This window comes from Triturus cristatus, chromosome 2_2 (genome assembly GCF_964204655.1).
Source record: "Triturus cristatus chromosome 2_2, aTriCri1.1, whole genome shotgun sequence".
Classification (NCBI taxonomy): domain Eukaryota; kingdom Metazoa; phylum Chordata; class Amphibia; order Caudata; family Salamandridae; genus Triturus; species Triturus cristatus.
The window spans coordinates 315,724,884-315,741,916 of NC_140582.1; the positions used below are offsets into that span (position 1 = coordinate 315,724,884).

General features: G+C 42.8%; 1 protein-coding gene across 1 annotated transcript in view; it reads right to left on the reverse strand.

The window, feature by feature from the left end:
* Positions 1–17,033, reverse strand: part of LOC146862181 (caspase-6-like) — a 126,748-nt gene that overhangs the window by 86,197 nt on the left and 23,518 nt on the right. Inside the window, exon 2 of the mRNA XM_085641370.1 lies at positions 1,464–1,505. Within this exon, the coding sequence (XP_085497496.1) occupies positions 1,464–1,505 (42 nt within the window). The remainder of the gene's footprint in view (positions 1–1,463; positions 1,506–17,033) is intronic.

Consider the following 17,033-nt stretch of genomic DNA (forward strand, 5'->3'; position numbering starts at 1 on the left):
CATGACTTCTCCTTCAGAACAGGTAGGAAATACAACTTTGTTGCTTATAAAGTGATTTATGCAGCAGCGTCAACATGCCACTAGACCTAAGACTTGGTAGCAAGACCATATCATCAATTGGAGAAAAGCTACAAAAATGATCAAGTTTTAGAAAATGAGAGGTAAGTAACTCATAATACATAAAAGACTATCAGGGCAATACACGACACTACATGATAATATATAAAATACCAGTAAGACAATGCTCTTTATCTCAGGAAATTATGATGGAAGGAGAGGAGCATGAGACAAGGCAATGGTTTGTTTTTCACCAGTTCAGTTTTAGGCAATGAAGTGCTATCCAACCAAACATGGCTCGAGGCTGTTTGTGAATCCGTCATTGGCGGAGCTTGAGAGATCAGGACTGGAGTTGTGCACTGTGTACTATCATCATTGTACACTGGGGAGATGATCCTACAAGAACAAATTTAATTTCTAGCCCTATTTCATGTCTTTGTTGGTAAGTTAAGGCAGTGCATGCTTCTAACACCTTTTATCACTGTATTATGAAAACTGGATTCTGGAGGTGGAAATGTGTGCTAAAACATTTGTGCATATATGTTGTGTGGTTTTCTGTTGCGATAGTGAAGTGTTCTGGATTTTTTTTTACTACACTGCTGTGGCTTTGTACTTCATTGCCACAATGTGATGTTGTTGTATTGTACCACAATAGCTGTGTAGAGATCTGGTTTGACTGTTTGCTGTGATGTACACGGTTGTGTTTTATATCCATTGTTGTGTTGCATTGTGTATGCTTTTGTTTTATGTTGTGTTGTTTACGTTAGACCTGCCAACAAATGCAGTAACATTTCCGGCCCAAACTAACACATTCCTTTAAAGTTCCAACGACACACATCCATGTACCAATGTCTAAGTTGGTAAAATAGAGCACGAATCCCGCTCTCCAACTACAGAAGAAACCAGTCTGCTCAAAATGGAGGCACAAACCGAGTTTAAACGAAGTGCTCCCGTTATGTGAGGAGCAGGAAGATGTCTACGTGGAAATCCTTGAAGAGGAGCAGCAAAACGTGGACAGAGTACAAGAACTTAGATCTGGCAGTGAGTCAGCCCCTGGAGGAGTTTGTTAGAGCTCTTTTTGGGGGAGTGGGTATCCGAAAGGCTGACTGAAGAAGGTCACGTGGTGGTGACACAGACCACCTTCCAGTACTTAAAAAATATTGGGAAATAAGGCTGAGGGAGCACGAACGCCAAAGAATTGCTGTTTGGAGACATGACATTGGTGTGATTTGATACAATCAAGTTTTTTAGGACAGTTGGGCTTGAACTTGATCCGGTAGTCTTTTTGTCAAATTAATTGATTTAGAATTTCTGATTAATAATTATATGCACGCTTTAGGGACTGTCACATCCCCCCTGCAAACCCCACCACCACCACCACCATCCCAAATAATTGTATACTGCACCTTTGGATTCTGGAACGCGTTGACTATCCGTTTCAACCGGTCCTACAATGTAAACACAGACAATTATAGCATGACCTTAGATAATAATCCTTATACATAAAATAAATTTCTGTCTGGGCTAAGCAGCTCACGGTTAATGAAAGTAAATATTAACTGAAATCAATAATATGAAAAGTTGGTATTAGAATTATTAGAAAAAATAATGACCCCCGTAACTCCCTCCTTCGTTCCCTTTAAAAAAAAAAAACAACTTTATTGGCATTTTGTATCACATACTGTAATGGTGGTACAATATTACAGGAATTCCACGGTATACTCAAAAGAACACAGTATAACTAAAGTATGCATTATAAGGGTAGTTTTCCAAGGCCAGACTATCACACTTGTCTTGAATATGTTGTGGATAGTTGTTAGAGCACATTAGCAACCATAAAGGAGCCATAACCACAAAATAACCAAAGGAGGCTTCACATATTAAAACCCTAACCTAAAACTAGGGATGGAGAAGGTAAAGATCAAGTGGATTGATCTGGTCTTATCAGGCTCTTCTAGATTGTGAGTGTTTAAACGTAATCATGCGAGAGTAAGTGGAGGTTCCAGAGAGTTGGGAATGGGTTCCATCTTGTATGGGTGGGGGAGGGGATTGCAGCGAGCGGGAACACTGGGCAAAATTCACAGACAGGGAAAGCACAGGGGCGGAGTTGGATTGTGAAATGAGAATTATCTTGTGGTAGAAGTGTTTGCAAGAACAGGCCCCAGGTAGAGGCCATAAAACATGTGTGAGAGGCCTAACCCTCCTCTCTTTGGATAGCACGGCCCGAAGCATCTGAGGGACGTTTGGTGCACCCTCCTTCGTCCCTTGTATGGATAAAAAAAAAAAGAATCAGATCACTTACGTGTAAACATCTCAAAAACAGCTTAAAATAATTGTTAAGAGCACAAATATATTAAATGAAATTTTTATATGTGCCTTTTTTTAAACGTATAACCCAACTGCTGGCACTATGTAAACACATGAATGAAAAGAGATTTGCAAAATGTAAACAGCGACCCAGGGGTGTATCCTGGCTCTAGAAGCAAGGAATCTACCAGGAGACAGGAAAATAAATTTGAAAATTGAACAGCCAAATGTTGAGGCCATTGTAAAAACAACACATTGTACTGGCATCTAAGAGCAGTGTAAAAGATATTCCAAATCCTGGAGACTGGGTAAGAAAAGGCAGGTTCAATAGTGCTTCTGGACAGATGGCTAGCACCTTCTATAGTCTCGCTAAGGCTTAATGAAGAGGACTAGTAGGGATAGATCTTAAAAAAAAATAAAAAAAAATTACAGAAACCCTGGAACAAAGTTATAAACTGCTTGATGACAGATAGCTGTGAATAATATTAATTTTGCATGTAGTAGTCAATGGAGGACAACAAGGTCACAGTAAAAATAGTCCAGCTGAGACTGAGAGTTAAGTGGACACCGGAAATTTGTATCAGCCTCTGTTTTGGGAATCAGCCCCTAGTGGAGATCTAGGTAGAGGGCGTTACTGTATTCCAGGCAGCAGGATGGTTCTCCTTACATTCTGCTTCACCAGCACATTCTGAGTGACACAAAGGGCTTCAGTCAAAGCCTTAATCAATTTTTTTTAAATGTGTTGAATGGATTTACATAGCACGCTCGCACTGTGAAGTATATGGGTGCTTTATAATATAAGAAGAACAATGAAGAGGTAATGTCTTACATCAAATACTGAGAACATTATAATGAGCACAATCTCAGAGGATGTAAGATTGCTAAAACGAGGAACTGAAGAGGTCGTGGGATGAAGCGATGCAGAGGAGGGAAGACAGAGGAGAGATGGATTAACACAAGATTGCATGTATTGCAGGGCTCAGTAACGAGGAACTTTGAGGAGGATGGAGGGTGCGGGGGAAGGGATGAAACCAGGCCTTTGGGCTTTTCATGCTTGTGTTGGGGTTGAGATGCCTGAGGCATACACCACTGCTCTGAGCTGCCTAGCTACTTGTAAGAAGAGCAGCGCATGACCCAAAGGACTGGTTTCCACCTGTAGCCTCTGAGCACAGGTGGCTGTCGCGTGTTCAGAGCCTATTAGGTAGTCCCGCCCGTGGCAACACTCTCCAAGAGCTGGAAGCTTATCGGTGTTTATGTCGCCTGCATCAGAGCAAGGATGGGTTACATCAATAAATTCCATGCAAAAGCAAACCTTAGTCAACAGGAATGAGAACAGAGCCAATGACGCCACCCAACATGACAAAGAACACGTGCATACATACCATGTTACCAAAATTACTGGATTTTGATGTAATGCTTGGCAGCTCAGTCTTCTGCATTTCTACAGGTTGTAAATATCAAGCTTTACTATTTCAGCTGAATGACACTCAATTTATCAAGCTGGAGGGATAAAAGGCTGAAATGGCTTTGGCGGATTCAAAGTCGTGAACTGTGGTTTACACAAAATGTCAGCAGCAACCACTTAATGGACAGGGCCATCTTGTTAGCTTATCCAACAACCACATGGATAGGTTAACATGAAATCTTCACACAAAGCATGTATTTCTGTGTGCCGTTGTGTAGAAAAAAGTAACGCTTGAACATGTTTGAAAGTGTTGTGCTTCACTCACAAAACTTACCCCAGGCAAAACCGTCAACTCAGATTCAGGTAAAGAAAAAAGTGTTGAAGAGTGTAGTGCTTGAATTATTCTCATTCCCAGGTAATAAATATTAGGTGCACTATTATTTTTCCTACCATGCCGCCTCAGAGGATTAGACCTAGCCATATGCAAATCAGCCTAGGTCCTACTCCAATAGGAACAGTCTAAGCTGTCTTTCCTCGGTCTTTCATTGGATGTCCTTATATCAATTTAAATGCAATGCAGAAAAAACAGAGATCTTATTCTTTGGTCCCAATCCCCCAAAACTCTGGGCATCATTTGATTATGCTTTGTCTCTCCAGCCACAGATCATGTCAGTGGCCGGGACATGCTTTGGGCTCTTGCGGACTTTGAAACAATGCTTACACTATCTTTCTCTGCCCGCAAGAAAGGTAGTGATCCATTCACTCATAACTTCGAGACTGGACTATGGAAATACCCAAAACTGGGGACTTTCGGACTATCTGGTTAACAAGCTACAAGTGGTCCAAAACCAAGGCAGCCTGTATTCTACTAAACCAGCCCCCAAGAACACATGCATCGCCACACCTGTGTACACAACACTGGCTACGGATAAAGAAGAGAATGCTCTTCAAAACGCTAGTCCATAGGGCACTGCACCTTTCTGAGGCAGGGTATATTAGAGCTAGATTTAGCTTCTATGCCCCCTCCACAAATCTACGGTCAGCCCAATGCCACCTGGCAAGGATAATTAAGGTTCCACACACGAGAATGGGTGGAAGGACTCTCCTATCTTGGATCGGTGACCTGGAATAAACTCCCTTTAGAACTACGTTCAGTAGCATCCTCTGACCTGTTTAAGAAATGACTGAAGGCACGGCTCTTTCATCAAGTATAGTTGATGTGGTTGCACTCGCGGTCAACTGAAAGCGCAGCGTCGGGACACTCTTGGGACAAGCTGTGCACTTTAGAAGTGTCATTTCATTCATTCAATTATCTGCCACGGCAGATCCTTTCTGAACCAGAACACAAGCAACCTAAGACCTGTTTGTGCCACTTCAGCCAGGTGCTGCTTGGTTTCAGTGGCATAGTGAGCACAGGAAACACATCTAGGTATCTCTGTCACACTTACAGCATTGCAATGTAGTAAACAAAAAAGTAATAGGCAGAATGCTTGAATTCATCTCAGCCATTCTCTGGCCACACCCCAGTCCATCATTATAATGCCCACGGTGCCACCTCAGATTAGATCTAGCCAGCCCAGCAAATCAGCCCTGATCCTTCTCCAACAGGAACAGTTCAGCCAAAGGACATATTCAGTGGACATAGTTCACCTGCATTGGCTATGCACGGCAGGGATAGGTGGCCTAACATGGCCATGTGCAGTGGGGGTTGGGGGCATGCCACAGGTAGGGCGCAGGGCTGAAACACAGCTAGGCCCTTAAATTATCCACTCATGCACAGAGCCACAGGACATGCGTAGTGGATGTTTAAGACTACATACATCATTAAAGAAAAACAATGAAATTCACTGGAAAACCACAATTGAAACGGAGTTATGGTTCTGGCTCAAGAGGACAAGAGCACTGAAATTCACCAGTTATATTTCCAATGCACACAACACGTGCCATAACTCACACAGCACACTATACTGAAAACACCAATTTGACAAGGCACAAATACAAACAAGCATTAGCATAGCCAATAGGTCTCGCCTTTGGGACCTTATAAGTGTTTAGCCATGCAACAGTTGATGTTGTTGCACCAAGGATATTGTGCTGGATAACTAAACACTTATAAGGTCCCAAAGGTGACACTTATTGGCTATGCCAATGCTTGTTTATGTAGCAGACTCCTCTGTCAAAGGGTCAGCATATTTTGACCGGATTTTTCAGGGCCTGTCAGGAAAAAAACAAGGTAATGTGGAGACTCCTCTTGCAGTGGAATAGATCCATGGTTGGTGGCCAGATATTGTTAAATCATGTTTGTATAGGTGCACGATATGGGAAACAATATGTAGGCACGTATATGGGGACAGATGCTGCATTCGTCTATGGACTATGTAGTGGTCGCCAAGCTGAATGTGTAGACCCGCTTGGCCAGGAAACCTGGTCACGATGGTCTTGCATAGTTGAGATGCTTTGTGTGTATATAGATACACATGTAAAGCCAGGTATGTCATAACAGTCGTCCAGAAACATGGTCCATTTCAAATCCTTGAATCCTTGTTCAGAAGGTTTTTCAAGGACAACCCTGAAATGTTGATGTCTCAACCCTCTGCAAAAAATGAACAGGTCTCAGAGGACATAGGCCATCCGTCAGATAGATAACCTGAAGTCAAAGAAAAGTGGACCTTTGGATCATTTTTTGGTGACTACTAATCTCTTAGTATTTATGTGAAGTGAATCTTACAATCACGCCATAAAATCTTGGAAATATCAGCTGTCTTGTCACTGGGTACTCGGTCTCCAGTAATAAATTAGTGGAATTGGTATGAATAGGCCTATTGTCTGTGAAGACAACAATCTCGCATAACTCAGAACATTTGCATGTATTAATCCTATCACAATGGTATCTAGACTGCTTTCTAGTGCATCGCATGATACTACATAGATCAGTACCCGCATCCCGAATTGCACAGTGGCTGCTACTGCGCTGGATCGGTTGACTATATCACACCTCCAAGAGGGTGCATGGAACATATATATTAGTTAGCGATCGCATAAGTGTAATACGGGTCGATGTAGAGTCCACGTGTACAGTACAATTTTATCAATTTAGAATGAGCGCCTTATTACATATCTAATATAATTTGAATTGTATTCACATAAGGATCAATAGGCAGTGACATCGAGATGCCAATTAAACATCTATTCTAAAACCGTGTGCCCCGAGATGCATGGGACATCTGGGGACACAAACAATGTCATCTCTTTGGTCCATCCTTACCCTATGTTCCCATGCTAGGCACAGTCTCCTGCTTCGTAGGGCTGGTTTGTATACAGCCCCATGGCTGATTTTGATTTTCAGTTCGGCACAGTGTTTCCCTTTCTTTTTAAAATACCACCCTCTCTCCCCAAACTGACTATACCTGGCCTGAAAGTACCCAACACTCTGCATCATTCAAGCCCTTCTTCAGATGAAACAGCTCTTTGTCTGATTTTCAACCTATCGGCTTGGCAACGTGTTTTTGAGCTCTCCCACTAATAGCTCTAGGGAGAGCACACAGAGTGCAGCTTTCTATAAACTGTTAGCGTTGAAAAGATGAGGGCAGTAAGATTTTAAATCTGTGTTACCGAGCGTGCAAATACAATGCTTCAGAAAGCCCTTTGAGGTAAAGAGTACCAGTTGTCTTGTGTCGTACGGCTTGACACTTACCAGGTGTTTGAAGGCTCTCAGGCCTCTGGCATGCCGCCACCCTCTCATCTGTGGTATGCCGCACTCCAGGACAACACACTTCCTGCCGTGACACAGCACCATAAATAGGGTTTCATGAATAGGTGTGGGGGGGGGAGCTAGGTGAGTGCTGAATAAGCAAAACAAGTGCCGAGCTCAAGGCATCCTCCGCTAGCGCGAGATAAGAGGGCAATAAATCGGCAGAGTGGACAGACGTGTCGCTGGCGCCTTCTACGTTTTGAAGCTCATGGTGGGGAACAGAGGCGCGGCTTCGAGGCTCAGTCCATGTACAGCGTTTACCTTTCGGGAGCAAGCAGCGGCGCCATCTGTTTCCAAAGCGCGGGCGCGATAATTGCAAACAGATGGCGCCGCTGCTCGCTCCCGCAAGTTAAACGCCGTACATGCACGAGTGCTCATTGGAAACAGTGCAGTACATGCACGAGTTTCCGAAAATGTCTGGAGTGATTCCAAGTGGTCACTCCTAAGCAGCGCTTGCGCACTGCGTAGGCGAGACCTAGAAAACGGCCTTCAAAAAGCAATACGGTACATAGAGTGAGCTCCTAGTTCTTGCAAGTGTCATATTTTTCTAAATATGAAGCCAGCATTGCAACTAACCTTACATTGCTTTGGGAACAAGCATACACTACAATGTTATTACAGAGACACCGATCATGCATGACCCATCCTTCCTTGACAGAAGGAAATGAAAAGAATAAACAGGACGCAAGGGGGCGCTAGGAGCACTATGAATCTGTCAATTTTTCAATAAGCAGGTTCAATCTTTCAATGAAATACTAACATTTTCCATACAGGTTTTACTGGAGCTGGCCTGCGAAAATATTCAAAGAAAGTATAGTTTGCATTGTTTTTTTTTGCGCAAAGCAGAGTCAGATAAAACAGACACTACAATGTTCTCCACCATGAACCTATTTTGTGTTATGGGTATCTTTTCTACCATACCCTACATTGCTTTAGTTCTTGAAAACGCCCAGTGTCAGTCATATTTCTGTTCTTGTGAATATCCAGGCACAGCCCAAGATGCACTCTTGCCTCCTCGTACCCAGAGAACGTGTTCCCAGGGTAGAGCCTGTACTGTTGCTATGTTTTTTGGTACATAGACCTGTGCACTGGGCGAAAGGTTCTGGATCTGTCCGTGTGCTGGACCTGCTAGATTCTTTGCTTGTACCGTCCCTGAAGATATATTCATCTGGTTGGCTGTCGAGGCAGCGACCAGATCATTTTCCTGCTCATTATCAGGCGTACTGGCTTTCACTAGGGCAGCATCTTGCGGGGCTTCCCCACCTTCATAGGATCTCAAAGCTCTTTTTTAAATGTAAATTGTATTCCTCTCTGATCTACTGCTGCTGTCCCAGACATTATGATCTCCACAAAAGTGTGGGGGTGCCTAGCAGTCACTGTTTTCCTGTGTAAACAGAGATTTGCAAAATTATGTATTGCCTTTGTACAGCAAGCATCCAGGTGAAATGTCTAAATTGCATAACAGTCACTTCAAGGGTTATCATTGCTGTAGGCCTCTGTTTAGCTGTTAACCAGCTTTACACCTTCTCAGTTCGCCGTACTGGAGGATCCAGAGTCCTCCATACTGTGGCTCACACTGGTTTTCCAGGTACCAACCCTGCTTTGAGGAGCAGCTCCTACCTTGACAATCTCTTATTTCTTCAGGAAGACCACCAAGTGCATCAACACACCAAGAGCCCTAACAACTTGATAAAGGGAGTGTGCACTTCCAGAGGCCAGACAGGGACACCACATACTACCACAAACTTGGGTACTTCATCTGCCTTTGCACACCGTGAAATCAAACTTAGCTTTTCCCGTAGGCGTTTTTGTATCTGAGTAAAGTATAGTTTAACTTTTGCTTTTGTAACGAGAATAGTTGATAGGCTGACCGCAGACCCAGTGTCCGAGAATTAACACTATACAATTTATCAGCCTCCATCCTGTTGCTAGGCCTCCTAAAGGGAACTTAGATTTGTGTAAACCGGGAAGCAGAGAAAAAATAAACATGATACAGGTCAATGTTGTGAGCATAGAGACACTCACACTGTAAATTGCACCTAAGTTGGTGAGCGGGCCATGTATACGTTGAACAGGGTAGGGTTAAGGGATGATCCTTGGGGGACTCCCCATATTAGGTTCTTGGCCTTCGATGTGAAGGTGGCAGTCTTACTGTTTGGGTTCATCCCGTGACGAAGGAGTATTGCAGTGCGGCAAACTGTACAGACCTGCAGCACATACACCTATTTACACATGCGCTAAGCCTCATTGGGCAACTCGCCTCACCACATGTGCAGATACGTAAATGAACGGCTGCCAGTTCCCAGTCAAGGGTTGTTAGACTCCATGCTCACCAACTCAGTGTGACTGAAAGCGTGGGGCCTGCAATGCGTTGCATACTAAAAGTTGAATGGTGACTGGTCACATAGTGCATGCTCAGCAATGTCAGTCACACTGATGTGTACGCGCACGGGGCTTGCATGAAGAAGGGTATTGTGCTGCTGTTTCTCTGGTCCACCTTACTGCTGCACTCGGGACCCCCTTAGATTTGTCGACAGCTGGAAGTGGAGACGTGCAGGCAACAATCAACAATAATATGACACCGATAAAACTGGATCAGATGGCAAGTCAGCCAAGGAGTTCCAACTTCCTTCGCATTTTGAGATGTTTTTTGACAAAGCGCTTCATCCAACAGTTCAACCATATTTAAATTCTGTAAACAAGAGGTGTGATAATCCAATTTAATGATGGAACCCAACCTGGCATCTGGTAGCCAACGCACACCCTGATTTAGGCTTCATTGACAGGAGGGGGCTCGCCCTGATCCATTGTCATTACTTTAGGAATTATAGTTGTCATGGCATAAAGTGCCTCTCAAATGTGGGTATCTAGACATTTTTGAGACCCTGGAATAACGTGGCCCTTCTTGGCATCTTGTGAGAATTCTAGGCATTAAGGTGGTTTACATCTGCATTCGATTAACAATTTATGCATTGTAGTGGCCCTGGCATAAGGAGGCCTTCTATAGTATATTGGGGGCTGCTGACAACCCTGACGCAAGAGGGCCTCATTAGTTTATTCTAGTAGGGTCAAATTGGCCGCACGGCCACTCGATCCATGGTTGAAATGCACCTAACTGGAGCCAGCCAAAGGACACCATTTAAAGTTTTTGTGCAGCCCCATCAGCATGGGTTAATAGGGCCAAGGCTGAGCAGGTCAAGCAAAACGGGGTTCGCACACAGGAAAGTAGTTTATGATGCTTGTGACACCACTGAATGTCAGATGGGCCAACTGTCATGTACCAAATATTGACAATGATCCGGCCTGGGCAGACTCAGGTTGAAGTGTGCCTGCCCTGCTCTCCTACAGGATGGGTCTTAACAGCATGGCCAGGGAGCCACTGCTGCTGAGCAGCTCAATTCATTCTTCCACTGGCTGGGCAGATGTGAGGCCCAATACAGACTCTCCCATCATGGAGATGGCTAGTTGGCCAACCCTCATAACCATTCACAGGGTCGGATCACTAATAGCCCACTCTTTTTCCCATAAAACGCACTTTGGGCTGCTAGTCAAGATCAGAATCTGCCTGGGCGCAGTGACATCACTGGAGTACAGAGGCCTCTCTATGCTTTTAAGGGTAGCGGGTGGCTATCGCTGTTCAAACCAGGACAGGACATCAGCCCACCTTCAGCCCACAGCCTGTCGCCCAGGATCTGACCCACCCATTCTCTCACTCACCTGCTGGATTCTGCAGTCTGCGCCTGCCAGCCATCTACAGTTTCTGTTTTGTTGCTGTGCTAGTGTCTGCAGGCGTCCTTGGTGCCCGTGTTTGGCAATGCCTGCCTTGCCCAGCTTCCTTCGATACCAGCTAGGTAAGACTAGAGACGGGAAGCATTCACCCTTCCTTTTCTTCTCTTTAATCATAGGAACCAAAGGCAGAGATCAGCTGGCCCCATCTAGCCCCTTATTTCTGCCTCAAAGCATTCTGCACGCTGCAGTGTGCTTGTGCTGACAAAGTACATAAGTAAAATGTCTCTATGCACGCAAAAATGAATGTCATAAATACCTATTTATAACAACCTTGAAAGGACGATCAGTGTACAAAAATAACTTGCATCCCTGAGTGAGTTCTCTTCCTAGTGCATGATTTCATTTACCTGTGCCAAACCACCTCCTGGTTTACTCATGGTTGACTTTTGCACTCTAAAGCAAAGCATGTATGTATACTGAGATGAGGGAGTGTTTCTGCAGCAGGTTCCACGCACCATGACAAATGCTTCAGATCATGGAATGGGACCAAGAAAGCTTCCGAATGGAAGGTGTCCAGACTCACTCTTGGCAGCTCTTACTGGCCCCTGATTTGAGCATTAGTCCTGGATTCATCCTAGTGTAAGCAGCCAGGTAGAAGGGCTAGATGCCAGCAGCTGGTTCACTGTCCACAGTCCCTTGAGACAGAACAGACGGGGTGAAGCGCGGCTGCACTTGGGGATGAGCAGAAAGTACTCTCATCCCACCGGGTGAAGTGTCGGTTGGGACCTGGGACTGAACATGGCTACTGTAGTTTTGAGGGAGAAAAGGTAAACTTGGAGACCCTGCATTGCCTTTAATAGACAGTAACCGGGAAGAGCAGGTGGTCCATATCACAGTCAAGTAGATGTCAGTTTTTCATAGATGCTAACATGTGTTTGCCCCTAGCTAAGATTGGGGATGCAGGAGTTAAAGCACAGCCAGTGCTGATTTGGAAATGATCATCCCATGTGACGTCATTGCATTTAAATCCTCAGGAATTCTCTCTGGGCGCACCCTCTTCAGCGCTTGTTATCACAAATGTTTTCTGAAAACCTGAATGCGGTGGAGCCGCTACTGGTAAGTTACACAATTACTGCAGGATATTCTGATATGTTGTTTCCTACTATAACACTATATTTTTTGTTTGTCCAAATAAAAAAGTTATCCCTCTGAATCAAGGTAATGCAATGCTTTGTGAAAGGCTGTGATCGTCTAACTGTTGTGATCTGTGGATGTTGGCCACAATTTTCAAGGTTCCATGGGGCCTAGTCTTGGTCCCATTCTGTCATGGTGTCCTATGTATTACGACAGCTCTGGCACGAGGCAGCTCTCGCTGCCCATATTTGGCACCATTCTATTAATTTCAGTGACCTTCGAATAAGGAGGGCCTCCTTGTCAAACTGAGGGCATTCTAGGCATTATGGGAGGCCTGGCGCGTGGTGGCCCTCCTTCCATGCTGTGTGCAACTTTTTACTAGCATTATGCTATTTCTCGCATATTGTGGCCCACCATGGCATCTGATAGGTATCTGTGATATTTTATAGCTACCACTGGCATAGGAGTACCGATCTCGACAGGGACTGTGATAAATGAGCAACATATGATCACTTGAAAGAAAGGACAATCTGGTATTTCATGACCAAACTCCATGATTCAATAAATAAAAACCTAGCATTTGAAGGGGAAAAAAACATTTTATTAAAATATTTACAAGCTTTTGTTTGAGGATATACATATCCTCAAACATCATTTTTACTAGCCCGCATTGGTCTGATATTCTTAGAATGATAATTGTTCATACCCTGCTGCTGGTCACTTTAATGAGAAACATAATGGTTAACCTGATTTATTACTGATTGTTGCCATTAGCAGAGTTGAGCCAGGTTAATGTTGAGATGACAGAGTGACTCTGTTAAGAAGACTGAGTCTCACGTCATTATAGTAGTAGGGACCAAATTCCCATGGGGGCTTAATAATGATGAGTTAGCTGTCCATATAGGTGATTGAATTTTCAAATAGACTTTCCATCCTCTGCTGAAGTAATGATATCAATGTAGATTGATGTACTGAATTTGATACCATGAGTGACTATGTTTCTTTGCCATCAGTTTGATGTTCATTTTTTGTCTTTTTCTTATTGGATTTTTGTTTTTTAATGAATGCTTTAGAATCTGGAATATTAAAACCCACAGGGACATGAATGGAAAACATAAGGTTTTCAAACAGTACTTGGTTTCATGGGATGTTCCAGAACTCAAGTTATGAATATGACCCAATACGGGGTAAAGGTTTCTTTGAGAGGCAGCCCCATTTAATTTAGGGTCACTTCAGTGAGGATTACATAATGATAGAGTGGAAGAAATGTCAACTGTTACCAACATGTATTCAAATGAAAGCTACTGGGTGTCTTTCGCGAGTTATAGTTAGCTCAACTAACTATAACGGCTGAATTTCTCTGGTTTTGTACGAATGAAATGTCCAACTAACTATAACGTCCCTGAAACCTGTGGGTATTTTTGCTAATTTTTTTAAAATTCCAATTTCTAACCATAACGTCCCTGAAACTATGTTTTTTTCTGTGAATATATATACACACATACATACATATAGCTGAAAGAGCAAGGCAAGGTGAAGGACATGACGCTTGACATACAGCCAAATCCAGTGAACCCTGTGTGAAGATCCACAAATTGTTAACTGTATTAAAAATTGTCCTTAACTCGATACATTTACCTCATGAGAGAATACGGATGCAAACTGAATATGTAGCTACGAATAACCGGATAATGGGGTAGTCAAAGGGAGCACGACTTAATGATAGGGTGATCATCCGCCCCACATTTTGACCAATCCTGTAGCTAGAAAGAGTGATTTAGCAACTTTAGTTGGATGGACTCTGTATGGTAAGGGTATAACGAATAGGTGATTTAGGGGCGGGGTTGGAAGCGAGGGCGGCAGATGCGGCTGCTGCATTAGGTGTAAGGAGAGAAAGGGTGTGCTGCTGATTATCGGGCAGCAGAGAGGCCTAGCTGTTCCAGTCCTAGCCTTATCCTGATCTTTGAGTCTTTGATCCCTGACTCTTTGTTTGGGGGTCCCCTGCTGCTACCTAGGCCTGGGTTGTGGTTTTCCTCGTTCGTATTCTTTGGGTTGGTATTCTTTGATCATTCAAAGTTATAATCCATGTTCTTTTGTCTCTTCATCTATCTTTCTCAAATCGAGATTTGATTATGCTCATGTCTGATGTCTCTTCATCTATCCCCTCCATGCAACTTATGTTATCTCGAGATTGATTGTTGACAGATTAGAATGTATTTTCTCTCATGAGGTATTTTTCTAAGATTAATGCATTTTGAGTAAGATCAATTTAACAATATTGCAAACAATGAGTCTGTGATTATTTTTGTCCAATTATTATTTGAGTAAATGTTGCCTTGAATTTTTCAACTAATTGGTCCATTGACCAAGAAGATGGAACTTTGAGCAATAAGGTTTATAGTGTAGAATATCATCTGTCCAAAATTTCAGTTATTGAATATGAAATGGTAAGAAATGTGTAAACTTGACACCAGCGCCACAGGGACTTGGGTGTATGTGTATGGGCCAAAGTAAATGAAATATTTAAGTGTTCGTCCCTGTCCAAAGTTATTGGGTCTGCGCTGGATCACACACATATATATATGTATATATATACATACATACATACATACATACATACATTTCACAAACGTGACCTCCACTGCACTAGGTCACAAATCGAGGCGCACACTAGAGAAATTACTTTTTAAATATTTATTACACCACACGACTACTCGGACAGACGATTTTTGGCTTGCACGCCTTCCTCAATGTAAAAAAAATAAATATATATATATATATATATTTTTTCTCTGTAGTGGTTCGAAATCCGGATAAGAGGCGCTTGAATTTGAGGATTATTTCTCCATACTCAATAATAGCACAAGTGGATTGAAATTCACCTATGTAATCAGCAAAGAAAGGGCGACTTTCCTGGATACTGAAATTTACGTGAATAATGATCATCTGGAAACAACACTTCATCGCAAGACAACAGCCACCAATGCGACTTTGGAAGCAACAAGCTTCCATCAACCCGCCCTAATATCAAGCATACCGTATGGTGAATTCTTACGGCTAAGAAGAATTTGTAGTGAAGAAACTGAATGGAAAAAACACAGTGCTGGGACAATCCAAAGATTCAAAGCCAGGAAATAAAATGCAAAAATTATTAATCGATGCTGGTCTAAAGCCAACGCAAGCCCCAGAAACGAGTGCCTAAAACAAAAAGATTTGGAACAACCATCCGAGACAGACCCCATCCGATTAATCATGGATTTCTCTTTGGAATCAAGGGAAGTAGCCAAGATTATACAGAAAAATTGGAAAATTTTACAAATGGATGGTACAATTGGTGAAAAAATGGGATCTCAAGCAACAATAACATTTCGAAGAGCGACCAACCTGAAGGATCGGCTCATACATAGTCATTTACAAACCAAACAACCAAAGGAAACGTGGCTGAAAACTAAAGGATTCATCAAATGCCACAATTGCAAGGTATGTCAAATTGCACAACCTACTTCGGAAATCTCAATGGCCAGTGGGAAAGTTTGGCATATACGAAATCTAATATCTTGTAAAAGCCAATACACCATCTATATCATTGAATGTCCATGCAAGCTAAAATATGTGGGGAGCACCATATGCGAACTAAAAAAGAGAATCCTAGAACATGTTCGCGCAACGAAAAATCGAGACAAAAACAACGCAGTGGCAAAACACATGGACACGCATCACAATGGTAATTGGAAATTATTGAAATTCCATGGGATAGAATCCATCCCCACCTTGACACGCGGTGGCAACAGAGAGAAAATGCTACGCCAACGGGAATCACGTCACATCCTGAACTTCAGGACATTGGCACCTAATGGATTGAATCAGTCGGAAGAACTTTACATACACATTTAATCAGTAAACCACCAAAACACAGTAACTGAAATGAATATGAATACCTACTGCTTATCCTGGAAAATTGAGTGAGACACTCCACTGGAGGAGAGTAAAAGGGTATCACAGACTTCCCACGAATGGGATAAACAGGTCGATCACAACAAGACTGATGTAGTTTGACCCAAAACATTTTAAAACTCAACACTGGAGAAAATAGAAATAAAGAAAAATAACCTGTTGGGATTGACCACTGCACTGCAGGTTTGCAGGAACTGATGCAGCCCATATCAAATGTATAATAATGGACAATATGTGAAGGTCGACCTGATAATGTTGATTTGTTTTCACTATCCCGCCTTGCTGAAAGAGTTTGATTCTACTCTGTTTGAACGTTTCTTTAACTTCATTGAACTACTTGTTTAGACATAAAATCATTATCGGACTACAACTCCCATAAGTCAATGGAGTGAGTCCTGATGGGAACAGGAAATGAGGTAATCAGCATTTCCTTTGAAAGTTTTTTTCTTTATTTAAAACCAATCACGTGATGTGCAAAATTAACCGTGATCAAGGTATTGTGAGACTACCGAAACGCGTTGGTTTGGAGACCTGTGTGTCTGGCACGATTGCTGATGGTATACTGAAATAAAACCTCTACAAATTGACCAAACTGGAGTGCGACCCTGATTTCTCCCCAGGAGAAGACATTTGGCATATATATATATATATATATATATATATATATATATATATATATATATATATCCAAAACCA